Source organism: Hippoglossus hippoglossus, chromosome 21 (assembly GCF_009819705.1).
Source record: "Hippoglossus hippoglossus isolate fHipHip1 chromosome 21, fHipHip1.pri, whole genome shotgun sequence".
In the NCBI taxonomy this organism is placed as follows: Eukaryota; Metazoa; Chordata; class Actinopteri; order Pleuronectiformes; family Pleuronectidae; genus Hippoglossus; species Hippoglossus hippoglossus.
This window is the reverse complement of record NC_047171.1, coordinates 9,377,899-9,402,140: the sequence shown is the minus strand read 5'-3', so window position 1 is coordinate 9,402,140 and position 24,242 is coordinate 9,377,899. Positions and strand designations below refer to the sequence as shown.

Below are 24,242 nucleotides of genomic sequence, written 5' to 3'. Positions count from 1 at the left end.
TAATCCAAAACCAATATCGGCCCAACCCTTGTGTGTGTGTGTCTGCATCTGTGTGACCTGGAAGCATGTTTGTGTGTGTGCTGTGTGACTCAGAAACAGGAACAGTGTGTGTGTTCTTTTGTCCACTCTGTCCAGTTCAGAAGCTCTCGACGAAGCTGCTGGGAAACAGGCCGGTCTGCCCCGTCCTCTGCAGCGTGCCTTTGTACCAGCCGTCCTCCCGCTTCTTATGGACGAACACCACGTCTCCTTCCCGCAGCTCGATCTCCGCCTCGCTCTGCGGGGGGTAGGGCACCACCACACGAAACCTGCCGCACACACACACACACACACACACACAGAGACAGAGGTGTGAATACAAGGAAACATTGTCAATATCTTTGATGAGTTCTAGGAATTATCTGCATTTCAACTGAAGTTTGAAATATTTGTTACAGCAGCACAACATAGTTACAAATAGACATCGGTTAATAATAAATATAATAAATAAGTACACACATTATGTTTTTGTCTGTTTGTTTGTTTAAGGTCCTGTTTATCGCTTTCTTTATCTTTCAAGATCGGACATTTTCAATATTTTCCTTGATTCCTCAGAAAATAATTCATGTTTCTTGATGAAAAATTAAATCTGGCATGTGAAGGGGACTGATATTTATGTGTTTTGCAATTTGGGGCAGATCCAAATAAAAATCTGGATCTCGTGAATTTACATGTGGTTTCATAGGGGGACTGTTGGGCCTTGGTGGAGGCATATGCATTTTACAGAGTGACATTATAGTTTATGTAATCATTGATTTTCATATGCATTCCTGCCACACATTTCCAAATTTGCCTACTTCAACTTTGAAGGCTTTGATAAGTAATGTTGAAAAGCTCAAATGTGAAACATAACAACACCAGTATGATTTATTGTGGAGTGTTTGCCCTCAGCCCTGTTCTGTGTTATATCTGGAGCTATCGGTGCATAACAGATGTTACTGTTACCATTGCGTCTGTGTTTTGGTGGTGAACCACTGTCCCACTGGGTTTGATTTGACCAGATATTGGGAAGACAAGATGGTTTTCTCTCTCCGCTTCTCTCTCTCACCCACTCACCCAGACTTATTCAAACGTAAAAAACAACAAAACAAAAACACAACATGCCTCCATACTGCTCCTGTGGTTACGCAGTTAAATTATGGAGACAAAATGCAAGTCCACATAAGGTAAATCATTAATTTTCATGTGAAGACATGTTTTAAGGTTCGGTTTAGATTTAGTTCGGATAGCGTTAGGCAAGAAGTAACTATGGTTAGATCAAGTCAATGTAAGGTTCTCTGAGGTGTGAGTGTGTGTGTGTGTGTGTGTGTGTGTGTGTGTGTGTGTGTGTGTGTGTGTGTGTGTGTGTGTGTGTGTGTGTGTGTGTGTGTGTGTGCGTGCGTGCGTGCGTGCGTGCGTGTGTGTATGAGAACGTGGATCTGCTGGTATGTGTATGGTTGTATCTCTCTTGCAGGAGAAATAAAAAGGAAGATCGATGATGATTCAACTCAGTTTAAAGTGTTGCTCCTGGTCAGCAGTAAGAAACTTGCTGGCTAACAGGCTTCAGAGTGAGAAGTATCACCTTGATTAAACCCTGGTGTAACTTTCCCACAGAGTGGACTCACTGCAGAGCTGCCTTAATGGGTATAAAGTTGCCTCTGGCTGATTCTCCCTTTGTCCATTTGTCCTCTTGTGCTTGAGCTTTTGTTATCAGCAGCTTTAATAACTCTCTCAGGACTGTTTCTCTCTCTCTCTCTTCACACTCTGGATCCTGATGACAAATCCCTCCAGCCGGAAATTTCACCACTTTGTCAGAATAATCAAATATTTTATGGTCACTTGTCAAGTGCTTTACCCACAGTATTTGTTGTGGAGACATTATCTTACACGCAGAGCTTGACTGAATAAAGTGTTTTAATCACTTTAGAAAACAAAACCATGATTGATTATATAATGAAACACGTTTCACTGAACCTTAATATTGAAAGAACAAATTACCAGCGGCCTATCTAGTGAGACTCTCTTATATTTGAGCAGGTTAAATCTATCTGTCTATCTGTCTGTCTGTCTGTCTGTATGTCTGTCCATCCGTCCATTTATCCATTCGTCAATCCATCCATCCGTCTGTCTACCTACCTGTCTATCTATCCATCCCATCCGTCCCACTATCTATCTATCGGTCTATCTGTCTGTCTGTCTATCTGTCTATCTGTCTATCCATCCCTCCATCTGTTCATCCAATCATCCATTTGTCCCATCTATTTATCTGTCAATCTATCCATCTATCTATCTGTCTGTCCGTCTAGCCAGCCATCCGTCCATCCATTTATCCGTCTATCCATCTATGTGTGCCCACCTCTCTCTGGACAGGGGTTTGGGTTCGGGCCGCAGCATCAACAGAGGGTTGCCAGCTGTGCGTGTTGCCGGGGGCGACAAGGGGAAGTTGGTATCCAGGGACCCGGACTTCCTGTGCAGCGGCTCCAGCCCTATCGCCCCAGCCATGTCGCTCTCAATTGGACAGGAGCCGGCTCGCCCGTGCGCCGCCATTGGGCAGGAACCTGAGCGAGCGTGATGGTGGTGGTGGTGAGGATGGTGCGCGGGGTCCGTTGCCACGGCACCCTGGCCGGCCAGTGCGGGGTTGTGGGTGGGCGGGGAGGAGGGAGGCGAGCGAGGTTTCTTTTTGGACGCTGCCCCAGATAGAAGCTTCAATAAACCTCCCGCTTTCCTCTCCTTCTGAGGATGGAGGGAAAAAACAAAACAAACAAACAACAAACAGAGAGAAATGCTGGTGAGGATCATTGCTTTCCTGAGATATATACAAGAAGAACCCCTTCAGTGTATTTTATTTCCTTCTGTCTACATACAAATGCACAGTTGATAAATACACCTACCACACAGTCATCAAACATTTGTCCACATTTTAAAGTACTAATCTACTTTATAATTATGAACCTGAATATGAGCATACTTCGTCTCCTTTAGGGTTTTAAAGCTGGCCCTCACATGGCGGCCATAGCATCATGTGGAGTGTGTTTTTTGTGGGAGCTCAGTCTGCAGCACAAAGTGAAAGCAGGCAGCGTGATTCATTTCTCCTCTCGGCTGCCCTCCACTCAGGCCTCAGAAAGAAGCAGTTATTCCACTGAGCGACTGTTTTCAGTGTTCACAGTGTGAGGCGCCTGCTCAGTTACACTGCGTGCGGTTAGCTTCATTCATGACCCTTCAAGCTGAATTCGTGTGCTTCTACTGGAGTGGTCTAAGAATAAAGTGCAGTGATTATAGTCTACGTGTTTCTTAATGGCTCCTACAAAAGCCGATTCACGATTTTCCATTCAGGCCTTGAATATGTAGTGGCCTGTACGATTCAGCGCTGTGTGAAATACCAGGAGGACAAAAGCACTTCCGCTCCTTTGCCACTTGTTGCTGATTTTACACTCTCAATCACGACATCGTGGATCAATACTGAGCACGGCCGAGCAAGATTACAATCTTTAGGCGATGCAGGGCGCCTTCATATCAGCTTTGTCTCCACCGCAGCCATTTGTTTCTTAAGCAGCCGCCTGCTGGAACGAGCAGTCGATTTCATTTTAAAACCAATTTTCTATCAAGCACCGTCTGAGTGATGCAGTTGTCATAAACATCGCAAGTTGTTGCAAATACAAAAGAGAAAAAATAAATAGGAAACTCAGCATACCTTCTCAAGAAAAGGCCTAGATTATATATTGAAATCTGAATAAAAGAGACAGGACGGCAGACGATGCTTTAAACAAGCACCAGAGAGAGTGGAGGAGAGAAGGCAGAACATAAAGAGACGTATTAACCTGCTGACCACGTACGCCTCAAACAAAGCTCATTATTTAATAATAGTCACACAAGATAAACTCTCTGCTTCTCATAAACACATTGAACCAACATCACTAGCAGCATGGAGAGCAGCCATGATGAACCCAGAGTTTTCAGTGTTTCACTGCACATTAAACATGTGTAATGTTTCCTTTTCTCACTATGAACTCAATGATGGAGCAGCTATCATTTCAGAGAGCGTCACTGAGGACAGAGACCAACATAACAGAAAGGCATCCATGTATCTTAGTGTCAAGAACCAAACAGCAGCAACACATTGGTTCAACAGCAAAGGAGAAGACTGCTCAACTTTAAGAGCCCCACAGTCCTGGTTAATATCAAGTAATATCAACTGCTGCAGCTGCACCACCACATAAGAGAGCTACAACTGCATCTAGACTGAACACAGCCATAATACACAGCCAGCAAGAAAACTGCAAAAACTGTCCTCACATCACAGGAGCTACAGAGGAAGGAAATCTACAAAAATGTTGTGTTCATCCCCAGAATAAAGAACACTATGAATGTAAATTTACAGATATTGGTGGTTTCAATCTTACAAATCACATCGATAAACGTATGTTGCTTCTCACATAACCAAACTACTGTGCCATGTGTTGCTTGTGACGTTTCAAGCAACAAATTCCTAATTATTCAACCACAGGAACCTCCAGAGCATAGTTCATTACTTGATTTCCTTAACATTTCAAGATTGAAAATGTTTCAACCCCCCCACAACAAGTCTTATTACTCTGATCATATTAGGATCTTTGTGTAACAGATCAGACAGATTTATAGTGATGATCTACAAGTTTGTAAAATTTGATGCAAATTATCAGACTACATCCATTCCCTATTTATGTTTCTATTATAAGAGCTAAACAGACATACTGTATGTATAGAGCTGTTTGGCCTTGGCGGAGGTTTGTGCTCCTCCGAGTGACATTCTTGTTTTCACAGATTACTTTTCCCGGGTTCTGGTGTTTGAGTGTGAGCGAGTGTGTCTGTGCATAAACTCTCCAGCTTCCACCTTCTCAACTTGTAAAGACTCTTAGAGGAAACATCTCTGCAGTCTTGAATTATTCTGAGGATAATCATAATAATATTACACAACACCTTTTTCTATATATTTTACATTTTGAATACATCTGTGTCCCATCACTTATTTTGCTACTGCCCTTTAGTCCCTGTGGTAAGTTCGTCCAGCTGTCACACCAGATTTAAAAGCCTTAGCAGATGGCTCTGTACGACAGTCGATTAACATTCAAACTCCAGATAAAGATTCAAACCGAGACCCTTCTTGCTGTAAGGCAACACACCACTGTCCCACCGTGCCACCCAAGTCTCTAACAACGATATGATAATATATGACAGGAAACTCACCTGATCAGATTTTGTGATATCTGATTAAAATCAAATGATTCAAAAGAGGAAACAATATTGGTTCAGAGCCCTAATGTCTCTGACGGTAGAGAGTCAGACCCACTGTAGAAAAATAACAGCACTCTTTGTCTCCGCACGAGTGCCACTGCTTTAGAGTTATGCATTTCCCTAAGTACCATTATTTCATTATTTCTCACAGCATGCAGGAATACGGATACTCTTTGTTTCCCATCATTTAAATGTTTTCCCCCCAAACCATAAATCCCCCTTTTTCATAAAACCACTGACGCTCACTGCCTGGAGAAACCAGTCGCCTCCAGTGTGCAGTGTGCGCTGGCAAGGTGCTGAATTATCACACACACAAAACTGATTTCCTTCCTGTCATGCAAATAAAGCTTGTTTGAATTTTAATTTGGGAGAGGGAGGAGATGATGGAGAGCAAAATAAAGATGAGCAGGAGGGGAGAAAGGCAGAGGGGTATGGAGGGAGAGCGGAGCGGTGGAGGAGGGACTCAGGGAGGGGAAGAGGCAGAGGGGAGGAGGACAGGGAAGAGAAAGGAGAAGAAAGGAGGAAAGAAAAGACGGCGAGGAGAGAAAGTAAGAGGCGAGGAAGGCGAGAACAGAGGGATGCCGGGAAAAGCGAGGGAGGAGAGATTCTTTCATCTGCAGGCTTAAAGGCTTAATCTGCCGCCTATGAGTGTGTGTGCTCGCCTGTGTGTCAGTTTATATTAGTGGGTCACACTGCTGCTGTGGTTCCAAAACGAGCCATTAGAGAGCAGCAAACACTCGCACTATTCTGATTCTGAAGCCCACAAGTCCTACTTTGAATGTTTTTAGTTTTTCTTCATAAGAAATTATAATAACAATGGAAACTTAACATAATTCACCAAACATCAGATCAAAAACCAAATACTATCACAACCTTGCCAACAACCAGTTATGAAACAAAGGAGAAAAAAACTAAATAAAAGAATAGCTAGCTATTCTTTTCGGCTTGAATAAAAGTTGTATTCGTGCTGTCAGCTTAAAAAAAACATTCCCCATCTATTCCCATATTTTTTTACTTCATCATTTCTTTTTGCAACATGTACATTTCAAAACCTTTTTAAATTGATAAATAGTCATAGAATCCACATCCTCAGCCCTAAAAATAAATCTTTTTCCTCACAGATTGCGATTGTGTGTGTGTGTATGAAGTTGTCTTTCATTCTAACTGTATGAACACACACGCAAGTACAAAAAACATTTAGGAATGATTCAATTGTCATATGATAGTTAACTGAACAGGGCTGTGATGTCTCCGGCTCTGACTTAAGGTCAAGTTGTTGTTTTTTTAAGCAGTTTTTTGTTTTAACTTCCTGTTTCATTTTGATTTAAACACGACTAACCTCTAGGAGTAACAAGTAATGACATGTCTGCTTATAAGATTTTGGTGATATCATATCGCATAGTCAGGGTTGATATGTCTTGGACACCCACAGAGTTAGGTACTCTTTCATTCCTTTCATTCACCCACACTCAGCGCTCTTTAAATGCTTCTCAGGTAAATTATCTGAAAGAAGTTACACGTTTTAAAAGAAGAAAAGTGAATCATGGGAGCTACACTTTTTGCTTCCTGTGCTTGTTCTCACTCAGCAGGAGGCATGACATTGATTCCAGGGAGTGAATTTACTTTATAATACTACTTAAAAGTAAAATATAAATTATATAAGCAATGTAAAAAGTTTTTGAAAAGTGTGCTCATGTGAATAGTCGGTGTCTGTAGTGTCACATAAGGCAGTTAAATGTAATATAAATTCTAAACTCAAGCTTAGTTTAAACATGGCTTTTCTGTTTTGCACTCTCGTCCTACATCCATTTATTTGGCCATCGTCCTGCCTGCGCAGATTTCCTGGATATTGTCTCCAAACATGTCTGATGTGATGTGTGTGTGTCTGTGTGACGCCGGCTGAGCTCCAGACAATATGACACTGTGTGGAACGGAGATTTTCCAAACTGTCTGCCAGACAGTTATCATAACCACTTCATCATTCCCTCCGTAACAAAGATGGACTCATCGCCGCCCTGACTTCAAACCTCACGTCCCTGCTCTGCAAAGCCGAAAGTGACAAAGGCAGGTAGTGTGAACGATGGGTTCGGCTAAACGTTTGTTCACAAACGATGGCACTGGCTTATTATTTTGTGCCAATACTCTACCCTGCCAAAAAAAGTGTTCAGGTTTTTCTGCAGATTTTTAATTTTGTTAAAGCATTTCGATCGCAGATTTTTGGCGAAACATCTGAGTAGACATAAAAAATAATAAAAAAATTTAAAATTTGATATCAGTGTGAAATGACAGTACGAACGGCCTAGTTTTAACAAATGTTCAGCTGAGTGAGACTTAAATCACCTTCTTGTAATTCATGAATGTACGATATATAATCCTGAATCTGGCCTGTTAAGAAATACGAGTTTCAGAGATGAGAGAGAGATGATGTAAACAAGGCTGCTGCCTGTTGTTCCATAGTCAATGAGCTGTTTGTCAGCTAGCCATGTACTTAGATTAGCTGTCCCAGACAGTGGAGCCAGCAGTGAAACAAATGGAGCTGAGACAGATGCAAGCGTTCGGTGCCATCCGTCACTGTCAGCGCAGCCTGATTTTACATCCACAGCTTTAACGCCGCACATCTCACAACGTACACGATGACATTTGTGCCAGTGAGGGACACTTGCTGAGGTAGAGGAGGACTACTGGCACATCACGTGCACACACATACAGATGACAGGTTTCACATACACTAAATGTCCTGTTTTGCGGCTTCTGTCAATATGTACAGGATGGTTTAAGTTTCTAAAAACCATTTTCCACTGGTCCAAAAATCCACTAACACCCACTAACATCTGGCTTTTGTCTGCAATGGGACTGGAGACAACCTGCAATCACTTCCCGTCAAATGACTCAGCAGAAGACAAGGGGATTTATCGGCTCTGATCCGCAGTGATGGAAACAAGACACCTGGGTGAACAGGCTAATTTCCTCTTCTTTTATATTTTGGCAGTCTAGACGCTGATGCTACACTTGTTCCACATAACATCACGATGTACAAAGAACCCAGGTGTTGGCACGTAAACAGCCATGAACATTTGAGTACAACGGGGGAGGAGTCAATCGCCATTTCTTTGTCAATTTACCTAAAAGAACTCATGTATACCTGTCTAGTCAGGAAGTTGCTGCATTCAGCTCTTGATTATATATTTCAAGAAAATAATAAAGAGATAAGACATTCAATTATTCTATTAGAGAAAACGTTCTCATTGCTCTTGTTTCTTGTAACACAATCAAACTTTAGAAAATAATTCAGCTTAATTAAGGCGACTCAGTATCGGCTTCCACAGAGGATTTCTAACAGGATTATTGTTGGTGCAAAGCTGAAGGTTATTGTAATAATTCATCAAGAATCTCACCTTCTCTGGTTTGGATGCGAGGACGCCCTGGGCGGGGGCGTGGGAGGGGCCCGGAAATGGCGGCTGTAGCGGAATGGCCGACTCGCCGTTGAGGAGCACCGCCGACACGTTGGGAGGCGTGAGACACGAGAGGGGTGACGAGAGCGGAAGGAGGGGCCGCGAGGCTGGGGAGGAGAGGGGTGAGGGCCCTAAGCTGGGTCCCGGAGACACCATGGAGTGAGGACGACCCGACTGGCCGGGGCAACGCGATGGGGAGGAGCTCTGAGTACGCAGGGGAGAAAGGGCCACCGTGGGGCGCTCTGGGCTTCCGGCAGGGGGACTGTGGACTGAAAAGGACACAAACGCACATGGATTAGTACAAATGAGAGGGTTTTTCCCTGAGTGCAGGCATCAGTGTGTGGTAGAGCCAAAGGGAACATATTGATCCTCTTAGGAAATATCTGACGAGAGAATTGGTTTTAAAATAATCTGTGTCTCTGAAATAAGGCTTCTGTCTGTCTGTATCAGTCATGATAAACAGTTACTATAGAACCAAGGACACATTCACTCTTTGGTTTCTGCAAGATACATCCACACTACCAGCATACATCCCAGAATGCACTGGGCGGGACGCAGAGAATCAACAAAATTCCAAAGTGTGAACAGAAATATGATTTAAAAAAGAAGTAAAAGCCTTACCTTCGTTTTAATTAGGAAATTTGAACTAGTCCCATTTTTTAATTCTGTGCCACATTGACTTTTATGTTATATGGATATAACAATGACTAATCCAAGTTTAAATTGAGGTCTTAACTCTTATGTAAACCTGTGTAGCAACAAAAACTGGCTGAGACGGTTAAAGCACCTTTTTAGCCTTCAAATTGTATGAGGACATTTGGTGCTTTTAGAATAAAAATACACAAAAATACACACTCATAAACACACACACACAAACACACACACACACACACACACACACACACACACACACACACACACACACACACACACACACACACACACACACACACACACACACGGTTGCTAACCACCTGCTCTTCTATACTGCAGTACCGTGCAGAAATCCACAGAGAGGCGAACTGGTCATGTGATAAAACCACTAAACGCCAGAACTATGCACATACTTTATTTTGTAATGGAGACCAGATGCATGAGTGTGTGTGTGTGTGTGTGTGTGTGTGTGTGTGTGTGTGTGTGTGTGTGTGTGTGTGTGTGAGAGAAAAAATGAGAGAAAAGGGAAAGGGGTGGCGAGAGAGAGAGGGAGGCATGAAGCTCTGTCATTACGCCTCCATAAAACAAAAAACACAGTGATGTCATTCCACTGTGTCTTTGTGAGTCTGTGTTCATTTGTGTATGTATGTGGGAGTACAGATGTGTGTGTGTGTAGCTGTGTGTTATTCTTGGCAATGTCCTTACACTGTGTACTCTTCATCCTCACCATTATTTTCTCAGGGAGACAGAACAGACACAAAGAGGAAAAGAAAAAGGGGTGCTGGAGAAATGAATAGACTCTGAGTGGAGAGCGAGGCTGATGTGATCTCAACCTTTAGCAGACGCAGGTTTGTTTGTGTGTGTGACTGACCAATAGAAAAACACAGGCAAGATACAGCCAATACAACAATACAAAACTTTGCAGAAAGAAATATATGCAGAATTTATTTACCCCAATACAATTCTGTTTCAGTGTTCACAGAATGAAAACATGGTGGCCTTATGTCATCTCACAGTAAGACTCCACCAGCCGTCTGCATTCTTTTTGTTGTGGGGTTTTCATGTTGTCATCTATTTTTCCAAAGGTCAGTCACATGCAGGGTAGGGGTATCCTCCTGAGCTACAGATGTGAGATACTGGCAATATAATTGCAATGTCCCTGGTTTAATTGCGGACCTTTGTCGCACGTCATGCGTCATCTCTCTCCCCTCATTTCCCATCATCTCTGTACCCTCTCTGCTGTTTAAAGAGGCTATTAAAGGAGACATATTCTGCTCATATTCAGGTTCATAATTTTAAGGTGGGTTATTACTTAAAAACGTTTACATGCTCTAATGTTCAGCAGATGCATCACTTTCCTCATATTGTCCATTGTTGCAGCTCCTCTTTTCAGCCTCTGTCTGAAATGTCTCTTTAAGGCCCTCACTCCTGATGAAGCAAAGTCTGCTCTGATTGGCCAGCTAGCACCCTCTGTGTTGATTGGTCCCCTGCTTCCAGAGCATCTTAGCCTTTGATTTTGCTTTACATGGACGTACTTCAGGTGAGCCACGAGGCATCTATTATGTAAATTTGGGGTATTATAATATCACATGCATCATTATAATTAAACATGATGAAACCCAGTCTGCTCTGATTGGCCAGCTGGCCCACTCTATTGTGATTGGTCAACCCTTCCTGTATGAATGGGAAGTATCGGCCACCGCTGGCTTATTGCTTGTTAGGGGGCGTGCCAAGCCGGTAGGTGTTCTTTATGCAAATGTCATGACATCACAATGTCACATGACGATTCCATGGAAGTATCGACCAGGCTGCAGATCGTCATTTCACGAGCAGTGTTGTCTTCGTGGGAGAGGAGCTACCTTTCCTATGAACTTTGGCCTTTTAAAATTGTCTAACTAAGTAATAATGATTGTAATAATAATAATAATAGAGAAAAGAAAAACTAATAATTCATTATATGTCTTCTCAAATGCCCATGGCTGTAAAATGAAATATTAAACATGTTTGTAATGTTTGAGTGTCCACATACTTTGGTCCTTGAATGTTCCAGCATCCTTTTCATTCATGTTGGCATTTATCCAGCTTTTCTTTTAACACATGACTAACAGCACTGATGAAAGTGGAGGTCAAAGAGGCTGCTGAGAGCATATGCCTGAATATTTTTACATGGTGTAGAGGCTACTAGAATTAATGACCGATCAATATTCTATTATACTGTAATCAGAGACTACGGGCCGACAACACTGCGAGGTCCCACATGATCTGGACTCTGCTCCTTTAAGGCTGTCGGCTGGTGAGCCATCGCAGGGGGTGAAGTTGCAGAGGATTGAAGTTTGGAAAACTACCAGAGACGGAGACGTCTACATGTCATAAATACTTTCTCTTCACTTACTTTACATCTCTCAGGAGGAGTGTAACGAGATTCACCTCTCCTTTCACAGCAGGCGGTTTGTCTTTCACTCCAGTACCTCGATTTCTGAGTTCTCATTTGTGTCTTTCTTGAGTGCCACCATAAGTGTGTGTGTGTGTGTGTGTGTGTGTGTGTGTGTGTGTGTGTGTGTGTGTGTGTTTTAGCTCACCCAGCTGCATTGAGGTGCGTGCCTGGTTTGTGTGTTGGCTCGAGCGCAGGCAGTTCTTCAGCTGGGCGGCGGCAGTTTGAGGCGAGGAGGCGGGACTGACGGCGTTAATAGAGTTGGCTGAGTTTACCAGTGGGGTGGAGGGACGGGGCAAAGAGGGCCCCGGGGACCCTGGAGACGAAGGGTCAGGGATTTTACTCCCCACCTGACTACACCCACCAACTGGACTGGACAGACACGAGCGAGTAGCACCCACTCCGAATGGAGCCCTGCAAAGATGAGAGAGTAGAGAGATATTGACTCGTCAATTTTCAAATGATCAGATCTGATGTTTGGTGGTTTTCGTCAGCTCTAACCTATGTTAACATAGAGAAAAACTGCATGTTTAGCCTATTAAGTAGCATTTTAATCTTGACTGAAACTATCTGACTGCCAAGAAATTTGGAAACCGACATCCATGGTGCAGAGAGGATGGATATTTAAATACTTAATATTTACATCTGGAGCCGCCATGTTTTTTTTACAGTAGCCCAGACTGGACAAACTAAACACCTTTTGAGTTTTTATGAAAACTGAAGGCTACCACAGGTTCTCTTTCATGTTTGGAAGGGGAGGCTGGGGTGAGGTAACATGCAACTTCACCACTAGATGTCACTAAATTCTACACTCTGATCCTTTAAATAAACAAGCTTTTAGCTTCTTTTTTGAGGCATCCAGAGAGACTGCTAATCTGATTTAAATAGGAAGGGCAATCAATAATTTCAGAGCCATGCCTTCAATATGCGATCACCTTTTGTATCACGAACGAGGGACAATGAGTAAGCCCTGGACAGAAGACAGAAGATGTACATAGGTGCCTGGCTAATGTAAAGAATATAGAATGGGTGTGACATGGCTCATCTTGCTGGATCCAGTCAGCAGCCTTGCAGCAACATTCTGGGCCATTTGTCACTGAGGCAGGTGAGAAGGGAATTACAGTAGATATAAAAGCATGACATATTATCTCCAGTTCTGGTTTTTACACTAATTCCAGAAATCTCTGTCTCTAGAACTGTTCACTTTATCCGCTTCACACTTGTCATGTGTGTTGTTAAAGACCTGAGGAAGTGCAGTGTCGATTTGGACATGTGATACGGTCAATATTAATAAACTTTGAATGCACATGTGACCAGTGTCTAGGACTCATTAACGTGACTACGTTGATCACGACAACAGATTCTCAAGTTCGGGCGTTCAGTGTGCTGAACTCTGAATAAACAGGTGAACAGCCTTTTGTGCAGGGTTCTGTGGACTGAGTCCTGCATCTTTAGTTGCAACAGCTGAATTACTGCAGGTCACTTTTACAGTTTAAGAAAGAATGTTGCAACCAGCATCACCGCAGGCAAAGCAAACAGCCCATTCCAAACAGACAAGTTCAGAAAGCAATGCACTGCAAAATGCATGAGACATGAACAGGTTAAGGATTTGTTGTGCTGTTATTCGAAATGAAGTCTGATCAAAAATGACACAGAGATTTCTAAGAATGGACTTTTCAGTTGGAGAAAGAGACCCATACACTAGGATACCTTAGAAGTGATGTTATCACGAGCTATGATAAGAACTTCAGTCTTATCTGCATTTAACTCTACACAACAGCTAACCGTCCAGTCCCTAAAGTGAAATGTATCAGCAACAGCCATGATATAAGCATTAGCTCAAAGCATCAAAGAGCCTATAGGTAGAGTATATCCTCACAAAGCCACTAACAAAATGTGCACTCTTGTTAAGAAAAAAAAAGGTTATCGCCGGTAGTTTGTCCATAATGGCAGAGCAGGAGCGACAAATGGTTCTATTATCCTTTGTCATAGGGAGTGATGTAAGTGCCATTATCTGACTGGTGGATCATCACAACACAGTGTCCTGCTGTAACATGCATGGAGCGGAGTGCTGAATGGCAGAACAGTGAGCTGAACATCATTGACGCAGCGGTATTCACACTCTTATGGCTGCCCATCGACTTCCCGTCATGCACACACCGAGTTATGGCTTTCTGAGTGTGTGTGTGTGTGTGTGTTTTTTTTCAACTGACAAAAACAGCAAAGATATTCACAGCTTTTTTGAGTTGAGGTTCTCGATGGACAAAACACATTTATTGAACTGCTTTTTAGATATGTTGAGATATACAAGTGGATTTGTAAACCCATGGATCGTGATCGTGGGTGGTGATGAATCGTGACCGTGGTGGCAGCTGGCACTAACTCCTCCATTTCAATTGTCATTGCTGCTCCCTCCATCTCCATCAGGCATTTACTTATGTATAAATACTTTAAACATTGACACACCTTTCCATTATGTTGAAAACTGTTTCTTATAATCAGTGTTGTAAATATTCTAATATTCAGCTACACGCAGCATCTTTTTTCCTCTGTTAATAGGATTTATTTTGGTAGTCTTTCCTTACTCTTGTTGAGGGTTAAGGACCGAGGATGTCACACCTTGTTAAGTCCTATGAGACAAATTCTAATTTGTGAATATCGGCTATACGAATAAAATTTGATAAATAAATTTGAAATTTGTAAAGGCCCAGATTGATGTATTCAATGATTTTTTTAAGCCTTAATACAGTTCAAAAAGAGGAGTCAATTAATGTTAACCCATAACAGAGTGGAAAATCCTACAAAGCCTAAAAAAAAATCTCAAATTAATCTAGTAAAAAGGCTCCATTATGCTCAATTCTGGATAAATACTTAACCAGAACCTTCATTCCAACTGTATTTGTGCACATTTTCTAAAAAGCTGCCACTGAGACATTGCGAGTAGTCAAAAGTTCAAGTGACACACTAACATACGGCCAAACTGTTTGAGGAGAGGTTAAGCGAGTTGGTCAGAAATTTGAATCTGCCCTCTACAGCTTTGCCTCGGCTTCGCTCATTAAGAGGGACATTGTTATGACCTCTTCCTCCATCGCCACGTTTGGTGTTGTTTTTGGAGTCGTGGAAGGTTCAAAGAAGGAGAGGAATAGCAGCTCGAGCAGCAGTATCAACAGCTGAGCACGAGGAAAGGGGAGGTATGCCACAGAGAGAGTTCACAGCTACTACTTCTTCATCTCATGTTGGACCGAATGACTGTTCCAATTTAAAATAGGCCTAGGGGGCGCAAATGGAGGCTTAAGTGCTCCCCCGACCTGGCCCTTTGCTGCGTGTCTTCCCCCATTCTCTCTCACGCTTACTGTCCTGTCGATAAAGGCGAAAATTCTTGGAAAAACATCTTTAGAGAAAAAGTGTCAGCCCTAACAGTGACTCACTATCGCCTCTTAAGTTACAAAGTGGTATTACAAGACGAGATGGGCCAGGGCTGATAGGTTAGCATAAGTTTCCACAACGCTGTTTGATGTCAACGCTGTTATTTCTTCACATTGCTTTAATAAGTTAAGTTAGAAGAGATACTGCCTCATTTAAGTGCATTTTAAAAAGTACGACATGTCCATACAATCAGCATGTATTGGCTGGCTGTGCTTGTGTGTGTGTGCACGTTTGGCAGACCCTCATTATCATACTGAGAAATTTCTGAGCTGCACTGCAGACAAAAGAGGGGAAGAGGTTGGGGGGTTCGGGCGGGGGAGTGGAGGAAGAAGGAGAGAGTATGCTCGTGTAGAAATAACAAATTACCTCTCATTTGATTACTCGCCCATCCTACCTCTCTCTTTCTCTCTCTCTCTCTCTCTCTCTCTCCGAGATTGCGTAACTGCAGAATGTGAAGCAGCCATTCATATCCAGTGAAGAGAGACACCTGCTGTTTTTTGCAACCACTTCATCTCTTTGTGCCACTCTCTTTCTTTTACCTTCTCCTTCCACCTCCTCATCAAGTTGTTTCTTTGTTTTCAGATCATCTATTTCAGTTTTCCTCCACCTCCTTTTATTTCATCACCCTTTTTCTTTGAGCCGTTTACCCTCCCTCTCATTTCTTCTCTCACCCCCATCCGAGTATCCCGCAGTACCATATCTTTCACCTCATCTTCTCATTATCTTTCTCTCCCTCCCTTTTCCCTCTCTTTTCTTTCTCTCCAGCTATTATCCTAAATCTCCCTCGCTTTCACGTTCTTCTGCTCTTATGTTTTTTTTTTCCCAAATGCATCACGGAGCAGAATACAGATTAGATGAACAGCCACTGAAAATGTTTTCATGTTCAGTCATAATGAGGGAGAGTAAATTCCCCAAATATGCTTTCAGAACACTCATTCTTCTGTTTGATTTGATTTTAACAGCTGTGACTCTCCCTGGTCAGGATGCCAAAAGTAACAATGATGATGATAATGATCTGCATTGAATATATAGTGCTGGCCAAACATTAGAAAAGCCAGTCTGTGCTGACTGCTGTTTTGCATATTACGCAATATTTGATTCGCGTTTGTATTGAAATCAAATTCAATGACTTATAAAAATGGATTTACCTTGTTCCACTATGGATTATGGGGATACATTTTAATACTGAATTCCACTCAGAGTAGGCCTACATACCTCCCCCACCCAGATTTTAACTTTTACTGCACCAAAATTGTTTTCAGCAAAATCCATGAATTATTACAAACTAAAACGTTACTAAAATTGTCTTGCAATGCTTGAAAAAAAAGTAAACAAAAATTCCTGGATCTGCACCAAAATTCAGTTCAGAGGTATAAATATAATCCTGACATGTGGGACACAACAAACCGAAGCAGGAAAAATACATTATCTCCATGAGGAATACAGTATCTGCAGATTACGACTCCGCTATCAAAAGTCCAAAACATTCGTTTGTCTTTTGGCCTGCCTGTGTGATAAGAGGCAGCCGGAGCACACTCTGTACGATCCCCTCCTGTAACAAGCACCTAAATTACGCTGCTCAGGCTGATCTGTATCTTTTGTCGGAGCTGGGAAATGAAAATGAAAAATGACAATTTTAATCATAACTACTGTGTTAGTGTTATTGTGTTTGGATAAAATTAGGGACCTTGGTGTGATTGTATTCTATTGTTCAATTCACATGATTGAACTAAATAAATGGAGGTAAGGTTTGAACAGGACATGTGGCTTTGGGGGATTAACTGTGCTCATACTTTGGCTTCTCAAGCAATTCACTTCTCATCTTGGGCAAATGAAGAGCTACTTCAACCTCCATTGCCAACTGCACACCCCTATAGGATATGATTATAATTGCTACTTGCGTTTATCTGGATGTGAGGGATGACATAATCCCCTGGGAGGCTGTGTCACCTCAATACCCATCCGCCCCCCCTCCCCAAGCCTGAGCTCACTGACCTGGACACGGGGGTGACATAGTTTCCTGGGAAGACACCGGAGGCAGCTGTTCTCAGCGAGGTGCCTTTGAACCATCCGTCTTGACACTTCTCCGTCACCCGATACATCTCCCCTTTCCTAAGTTCAAGCTCGTCAGCCTTCTGGGGCTTGTAGGCGTACAGAGCCAGATATCTGGGGAAAAAAGCCGACAAAATGAGCAACAGACGAAATGGGAAAGTGAGTCAAATACTGTAGGAAAAACTGCAGCAAATATTGTACAACAGATTAGCAAATTATTTGTTTCATTCCATTTATCTCTCATTGGGCGTCTTCATTTCAAAACCAGTGGATTACTCCTAATGTGTTGTGCTGTATGAGCAAAAGCAAAGCCAGTCTAATTGCACAATTATGAAGTGAACATTAGCAAATTAATTCTTTCATAAAACGAGTAAAAATAACTGTCAGTGTGTAAAAAAGGGAGAAGAGAATTTCATTTTCTCTGGACAAATTTACAAAGATGAGCCCAAAATAAGATTTCACACCTGAAAGTCTGAGCAAAGGTTTGTGTCTTTCATACATTGTAAACATTTAATCAAGTTTCACATTGCAATTTATTAGGGTGGACTGAATAATGTTTTATGATATATGTCATCCCCCATGTGGGCTGTGTCGGACTGAAGGATCTCCCCCTCCCAAACAGTCCAGTAAGCAGTGAATGGCTGCCTAATCAACATGTCCTTGTTAACGTGCCTATAGAAACAGGTACACTGATGAATGTAGTATTTAGCATCTTCCCACAGACTGTGTTTATGTATCATGCGTATTGTTTATTTCATCTGCGTTATCACATAGCTCAGTTCCTGGTCCTGTCGCTGGGAGACATTGGTAGTCAGCAGTGCCAGACTCCAACAGAAGACGATCAGACCAAAAGAGTAAACAAGCAATATATGCGCTGCCTCCCGTTGCCATGGTAACAGATGTGGGAACTGTCTCCCATCTCCCCATGGCAACAGACAAGGTTGCCAGGTCAAGATGGAAACGTCCGACCTCATCAGTGGGACAAACCTGCTCCGGACGTACATTCATGTGCATGTGTGTGTGCTCGTGTATTTATTGTGTGTGATTGTCTGTGCATGCATGTGTGTGGGTATGTGCGCACAACAAAAGTGCGTTTGTACCTGCAGCACTGCTTTAATAAAATAAAATCATATGTTATTTAATGTGACTGTGGCTGTATTTGACTCAGATCCTGCAGGCGGGACACGAGATGGTATTGAAGAGCAGATACACTCATTTTTACCTCCATGCTCCTGAAGACCCTGACTGCCAATTCATTCCCTGTCCCCTTTTAATCCGTAAACCTAATTCTAACCTTGGACGAAGGGAGGACTGAGCAAATGTCATCATTTTCCACAAATATCCCAAAATATCCTCCCTCTCCTCGTGCTCTCAAACTCAAACTAGTCCGAGAACAAGATCAGAAACAAGCTCTGTTTGAAGATACCCGTGACTTTCTGGCAGTTACCTGCCACATTAATTACGAGGTAAATTATAGAACCACCTCGCTCAGCGCACCGGCCATCTGGATGTGACTGGAGTTGTTACATTTCCATGAGAATATAATTGTGCCCGTGAGAGTGTGTCAGGTAGATTTGGGCCCTTAATCCGTTTAGGAAATTATTGGCCCGTGTGAAGTCGGTGAAATCAATAGCAGAGCCTCTTACTGCAGCCTGTGCAGTTTGTCCCGTGTATGAACACCGAGTCATATTAGCCCTGAAATATCTGTGCGGAGCTACGGAATTAAATTTTCTGGCACATTTGTACAGGTACATTTTTAAAAAAAAAGAAAAAAAACACCTGCCTGCCTGAGTTCCTGGTGGCCTGAGGGTTTAAGATGCTGACCGTGACAGTGGAACATTTGCAGTTCAAGATTTTTGACTCTCTCTCTCTGCCCCCTTTCTCCATCAGCTGTCGACTGACCATGATTAGAGAATAAAAGCAAAATTTCATAAAAGACGAGTCAAACATTCCACATATCCATCTGATGAATTGAAGTGAAACTAATACAGTTAGCACAGTGCAGATTGTGCTTTGTTTATCTGGTGTTGGTTGTAAGGGAGAAAGTACGTCAGGCTGATAGTGATGTTGACTGTGTCTCTGCACCCACATTTGTTACAGAGAGAATTTCACAACACGAATTTGCAGTTGTGTCCATCCACTGCCTCAGTAAACAGCACATACAATGTTATATTGGACATAATTAACAAGATGGACAGAATATCTACTGACACACATGTCCACACAATTGGGTCTGGACTTTCCTCTGGGTTTGCCTTTTACACATGAACAACATAGCAGAAATCTGTGTGTTCAGGTGAGGGGTGGAGCGAGAACATGCTTTTGATAACAGCACATCGACACCTGCGTTGGTCCTTATTTTAGTTTTTACATTTTTAGATATTTTACAAGCCTTTATCTGTGTGGATGAATTGTCTGTGCACTTTTGTTTGCTTTCCAGCCTCGAATTGTCCCTTAAGAGACGAATAACGTATTTTGATTGAATTGAAACAATGTAGCTGTAAATGTTCACTTGTGCAACTGCCAACATCTTCCTGTAATAATTTTAGATATGTGAATCTATGAGCTACTGCCATACTTGTTTTAGGTTTCAGATTGAGGCTCACTTGTTTTCTACTCGTCTTCGTACCACAATGTCATTTCCAGGGTTTCCTTCATCAATCCTTAAAAGCTGAAACATTAAAGCACAATGCTCTGCACTGATTCTAAGCTTAATGTATATCCAGTGCTGTATTGGAAAGTAAAGACTTAAAGTCACATTGTTCATGGTTCATTTTGAATTTCACTGCTCATCTCTACAGCTGTTTTCAGAAAATTGGGTCAATTTCCAGACTTTGCCTTTCACATATGAAGAATGCAGCAGGAGACTGTCCGGGTCAGACACAATCACAGGAACAGGAAAATGTCCCCACACTCAGGTGAGGAGTGGCGTCTGGTTAGCGTGCAGGAGGGAGGAAAAATGAATAAATTCTGCTGAGGAAGTCAGAATCTCAACACCGGCGTCGGCTCATATCTTCAAAACCTCTTGAATCTCTATTTGTCTGTGTCTTCTACGAGTAGAAATACTTTTATTCTTTTATTTTTCAGTTTTACGTCCATCATGTGTTAAAAACGTCATCAACACACCCACTTACTCGCTGTGAATTCTCCAGACAATATCCTGCTGTACTCCCACATTCTCACTTGGACATTCTCTGAAGTTTCTACCAGGGGGCTGGCAGGAAAAATGTTTAATGTTGCGTTCTCACATCCAGATAATATCAGGAGAAAATCCAGAGTTCAGTACATGTCTGAAAACAGCTTATGAAAGCACACAACACACCACAGAAAAAATGCAGAGTATGCATAGTACAGACTGTGGCTGTGCTGTTGAAAGCCTTGTTATGAAAGACTGATGTAACTGTACTTGTGACTGTATTTTCGTTTCTGAGGATTTCATCCTTGACCAGTGGAGGAGTAAATGTAGTTTCAGAGGTGGTGGAACATGGCCAATATCTCTGGGCACAAAACAGAAGAAATATATTTAACACAGCCAGAAGCTGGGTTCAGAAATCATACTTGCTTCTCAGGCACAAATCCACACATTAATAAAACGGAAACAGGCGGGCGTGAGGAGGGACTAAAAACCCAGGTAGCAGGTGGGTTGCTCTGACAGCACCCGGAGGCGTACTCACATGTTGAGTGGCAGCTGCACCTTGGCATGGGCCAGCAGCTCAGAGGTGATGGATGCCACTTTGGGGGGCACCAGGACCCCCGTCGAGGAGGGAGAGGGACCAGGGGGAGAAGCATCCTAAAGACGAACAGAAAGATACATGAAGAGTGTTTGTTTTTTTGTTGTGGGTGCCTGCTTCCTTTCCAGCTTGTCAGAATGCATCCTGGGTATTATTCAGAGACAGCAAAAACACTTATAGCACAGGTGTGAATGCAACCACAGGCAACGCGTGTGCAGTTGAAAGCTGTCAGAGAGAGGAATCAATTTATTCATATGCAAGTGTCAGATGGATGATTGGGGGATATGTTATATCTTGAGGGAAAGAGTGGCCAAAGGGAAATCAGGTTTGCAGAATGAAAGTGCATGTTTACTGTATGTTTAGAGTCTGAATAAGAAATATCAGGAGCACAAAGTTACTCATGTGCTTCACTGACCTAAAGATTCATTATAAATTAAAAGCATTTTAATGATACGCTTTTCATATGAGTTGGAAAGTTAGTCAAACTAACCAAATGTATTTTTGCTAAATCTCTGTCAACTCGTATTCACGACAGAAAATGATGCATCCCAAATGACGGGGGAGCCCAAGTATAGTCAAGAGCGAATCTTGGGTTGTGTTGTTGTGTTGCTTTAATACTTCCACACTGTTTGACTACACTGAGGTATCTTTACCACTGCTACATATTATTATTAGAGTGTGTGTGTGTGTGTGTGTGTGTGTGTGTGTGTGTGTGTGTGTGTGTGTGTGTGTGTGTGTGTGTACCTGGATGCGTGCAGCAGCTCTGGGGTCAGAGGAGCTGATAAGCACTGGGTGGGAGATCTCCATGCTATGCCTGTTGTTGAGCTGGGCGGCCCTTTGGCTGACGGACAGCGCCGAAAACGAATGTCGCTTCTTGGCGTTTTTCTTTCCTTCGCCTCGCCGGTGGCCAGAGCCGTTCCCGTTTGACGGGGAGGCACTGGGTGAGGGGCCAGGAGAGCAGGGGCCCAACGGGGCGGGTTCGGAGCTCGGGCCCGGAGCGTTCGTTGGCGGAGGTTTGTCGATCTCCATCAACTGCTTGGCTGTTTCGTTTAGCTGAGAGGAGAGGAGATGTATTTCAGGTGTCAGTCCTCAGTGGTTCAAACACAACATCATAACAAGTGAGTTTGTGTGGCCTCTCCTCACTTGTTCTTCTTGGCAGCTTTTCAAACTGAGTGTAACCATCATCACTTACAGCAGATGGTCTAGAGAGAGTAACACACACTCTGACCATTTCTCCATCAAACACACAGATACAAGAATAACTCCCAGAAAGGTGAACATCCCTTTCGCTTTTTGTTGGTTGTAAGAATCAGAGTTAAACTCAGCATGTAGGTGGATTTCAGGAGGAATGAAGGACTACGTCTTGAGGTAACCTCGCCCAACAAGGGGTCTCTCAATCAAAACAAATAACAAAAGACATAGTTTGATGATGTCATGATGCAGCGTGGAATCATCAGAGTTTTTGTCTTCACCATTCCTTGTCCCACAATCCTCTTGGGTCACTTGTGCGTTGCAGTTTACTGGAAGTGCTTTGGCTACCGAACGCGCAGCAAACGGCAATGAATCATCGTGATCTGTTACTAGTGATCAATACAAACAATGGAAGAATAAAACAGCTGACTGGCTAACTAGCTAGGAGTGTGTTTTTCCTTCATGATGCGTTATTTGCCCCACATATATTATAACAGACATGGGCAAAGCCACGGATAAAACGTATATATTGCGCAATTTAAACTGCGCACCTTGAATAAAACTGGGGATTTTTGGTTTGAACATCTTAGAAAACATTTTGGAAACTGTGAATGCACAAGCATAAGTATTATATCTGAGATCTTATGGATGGTGCTGCATGATGAGGATTTATGCAATAAACTACACAACCCACAGAAGTAATGGTTGACTTTAAGATCTAAACATATTACTCTTTCTTACATGGCCCAAAAGAGAAATAAGCTTTTAGCCTTATTGTGTTTTTATCCTCCACGGCGTTAAGTGCATGTCAGGGCTGGGCGACTGCGATCTTCTGTTTACCTTCAGTATTAGCAAATAAATCCATCTATACAAGAAGTAAACATTCCCTGCAGCACACAGTGCATAATGAATCGAATGGTCCAGTCACAGCCCTGGATTTTAACAATGGTGGTGAATGTTGTTTTGGTTTTTTTCCACCAGAAACTGCAGTGAAAGAAACACCTGACTTCTGATTTAAGGTCACACTGCTCACTCTGATATTTAATGTGTTGACTGGTTTTATGTAGAAGCGCGACACAGGTGGAGGAAAACACATCTTACTAATGTGTATAACCAGCTGATGCAAAAAAACAGGTAAGACGGGCATTAATTTAGATGTGTAAAATATCTATTCATGTTCCTTAGCAGCCAATAAATGATTTGATTCATTAAATTTGTTTCCTCCGCCAAGGAGTCTGTCTGTCAGTCTGTTAGTCAGAAGGATTACGCAAAAACTACTAAACGCATTACCATGAAACTTGGCGGTAAGATGCCGCATTGATCAGGAAAGAACCCATTACATTTTGGTATGGATCTGATAAAATGGGCTAATCCAGGAATATTGTGCCACTTTATCTGCAGCGTTTCCTCCAGAATTAAGTCAATCTAATGTGGTTTCAGATCTGCTCACTTCAAATTAAGCCCTTTTAAAATACACTTTAAAAAAAAATTCATTAGTGTCTTCATTAAACTGAAATATCATGGCCGAGGCCAAACTATTGTAGATATAATACTTTTTTTGAATAGTTAATTTAACACCCAATGTGGTGAATTCCTCCAGCTACACGCAGTAGGCCACTGTTGACACTCGACAGGGACACTTCAGGGAAAAAGCTATTTTGCTTTCATTACGAGGACGTTTTGTTTAACACCCGCCTCAGTGAAAACTCTGTAGTTAACATTCTCTCTCCGTACTCGTCTCTACAGCGTAAAAGCAAACGAGTAAAGCAAATATCACACCTACAGCGAAGGTGTGTTTAATGTCCCGAGATTAATGTTAACATCCTTGATGGAAAATTCTTGGAGTAAACTTCGAAAAACTCTGAAGGTCGTGGTCTAATTCTGGTGTTAAGATATAGTGGGTCATGAATTTAAAGCAGCCCCCCCCCCCCCACACACACGGAGAGAGAGAGGCCAGATTGAAACAGGGTAACAAGAACTAATATGTTGACAGTCAACATCAGCTTCAGCCCTCATTTA

The 24,242-nt window shown here is 42.5% G+C and overlaps 1 protein-coding gene across 3 annotated transcripts in view; it reads right to left on the bottom strand.

Annotated features, from left to right (window-relative positions):
• Nucleotides 1-125: 125 nt before the first annotated feature.
• LOC117755458 (E3 ubiquitin-protein ligase SH3RF3-like) overlaps nt 126-24,242 on the bottom strand; it is a 93,010-nt gene continuing 68,893 nt past the window's right edge. For 2 of the 3 annotated variants that reach the window (XM_034575296.1, XM_034575298.1), the window contains 7 exons: nt 21,777-22,085; nt 20,976-21,091; nt 17,245-17,415; nt 11,972-12,237; nt 8,682-9,007; nt 2,372-2,748; nt 126-305 (listed from right to left, as the gene is read on the bottom strand). In XM_034575296.1, coding sequence (XP_034431187.1) covers nt 137-305; nt 2,372-2,748; nt 8,682-9,007; nt 11,972-12,237; nt 17,245-17,415; nt 20,976-21,091; nt 21,777-22,085 — 1,734 coding nt within the window. In that variant the 3' untranslated portion in view covers nt 126-136. The remainder of the gene's footprint in view (nt 306-2,371; nt 2,749-8,681; nt 9,008-11,971; nt 12,238-17,244; nt 17,416-20,975; nt 21,092-21,776; nt 22,086-24,242) is intronic. The other variant, XM_034575297.1, reaches the window with a different exon arrangement.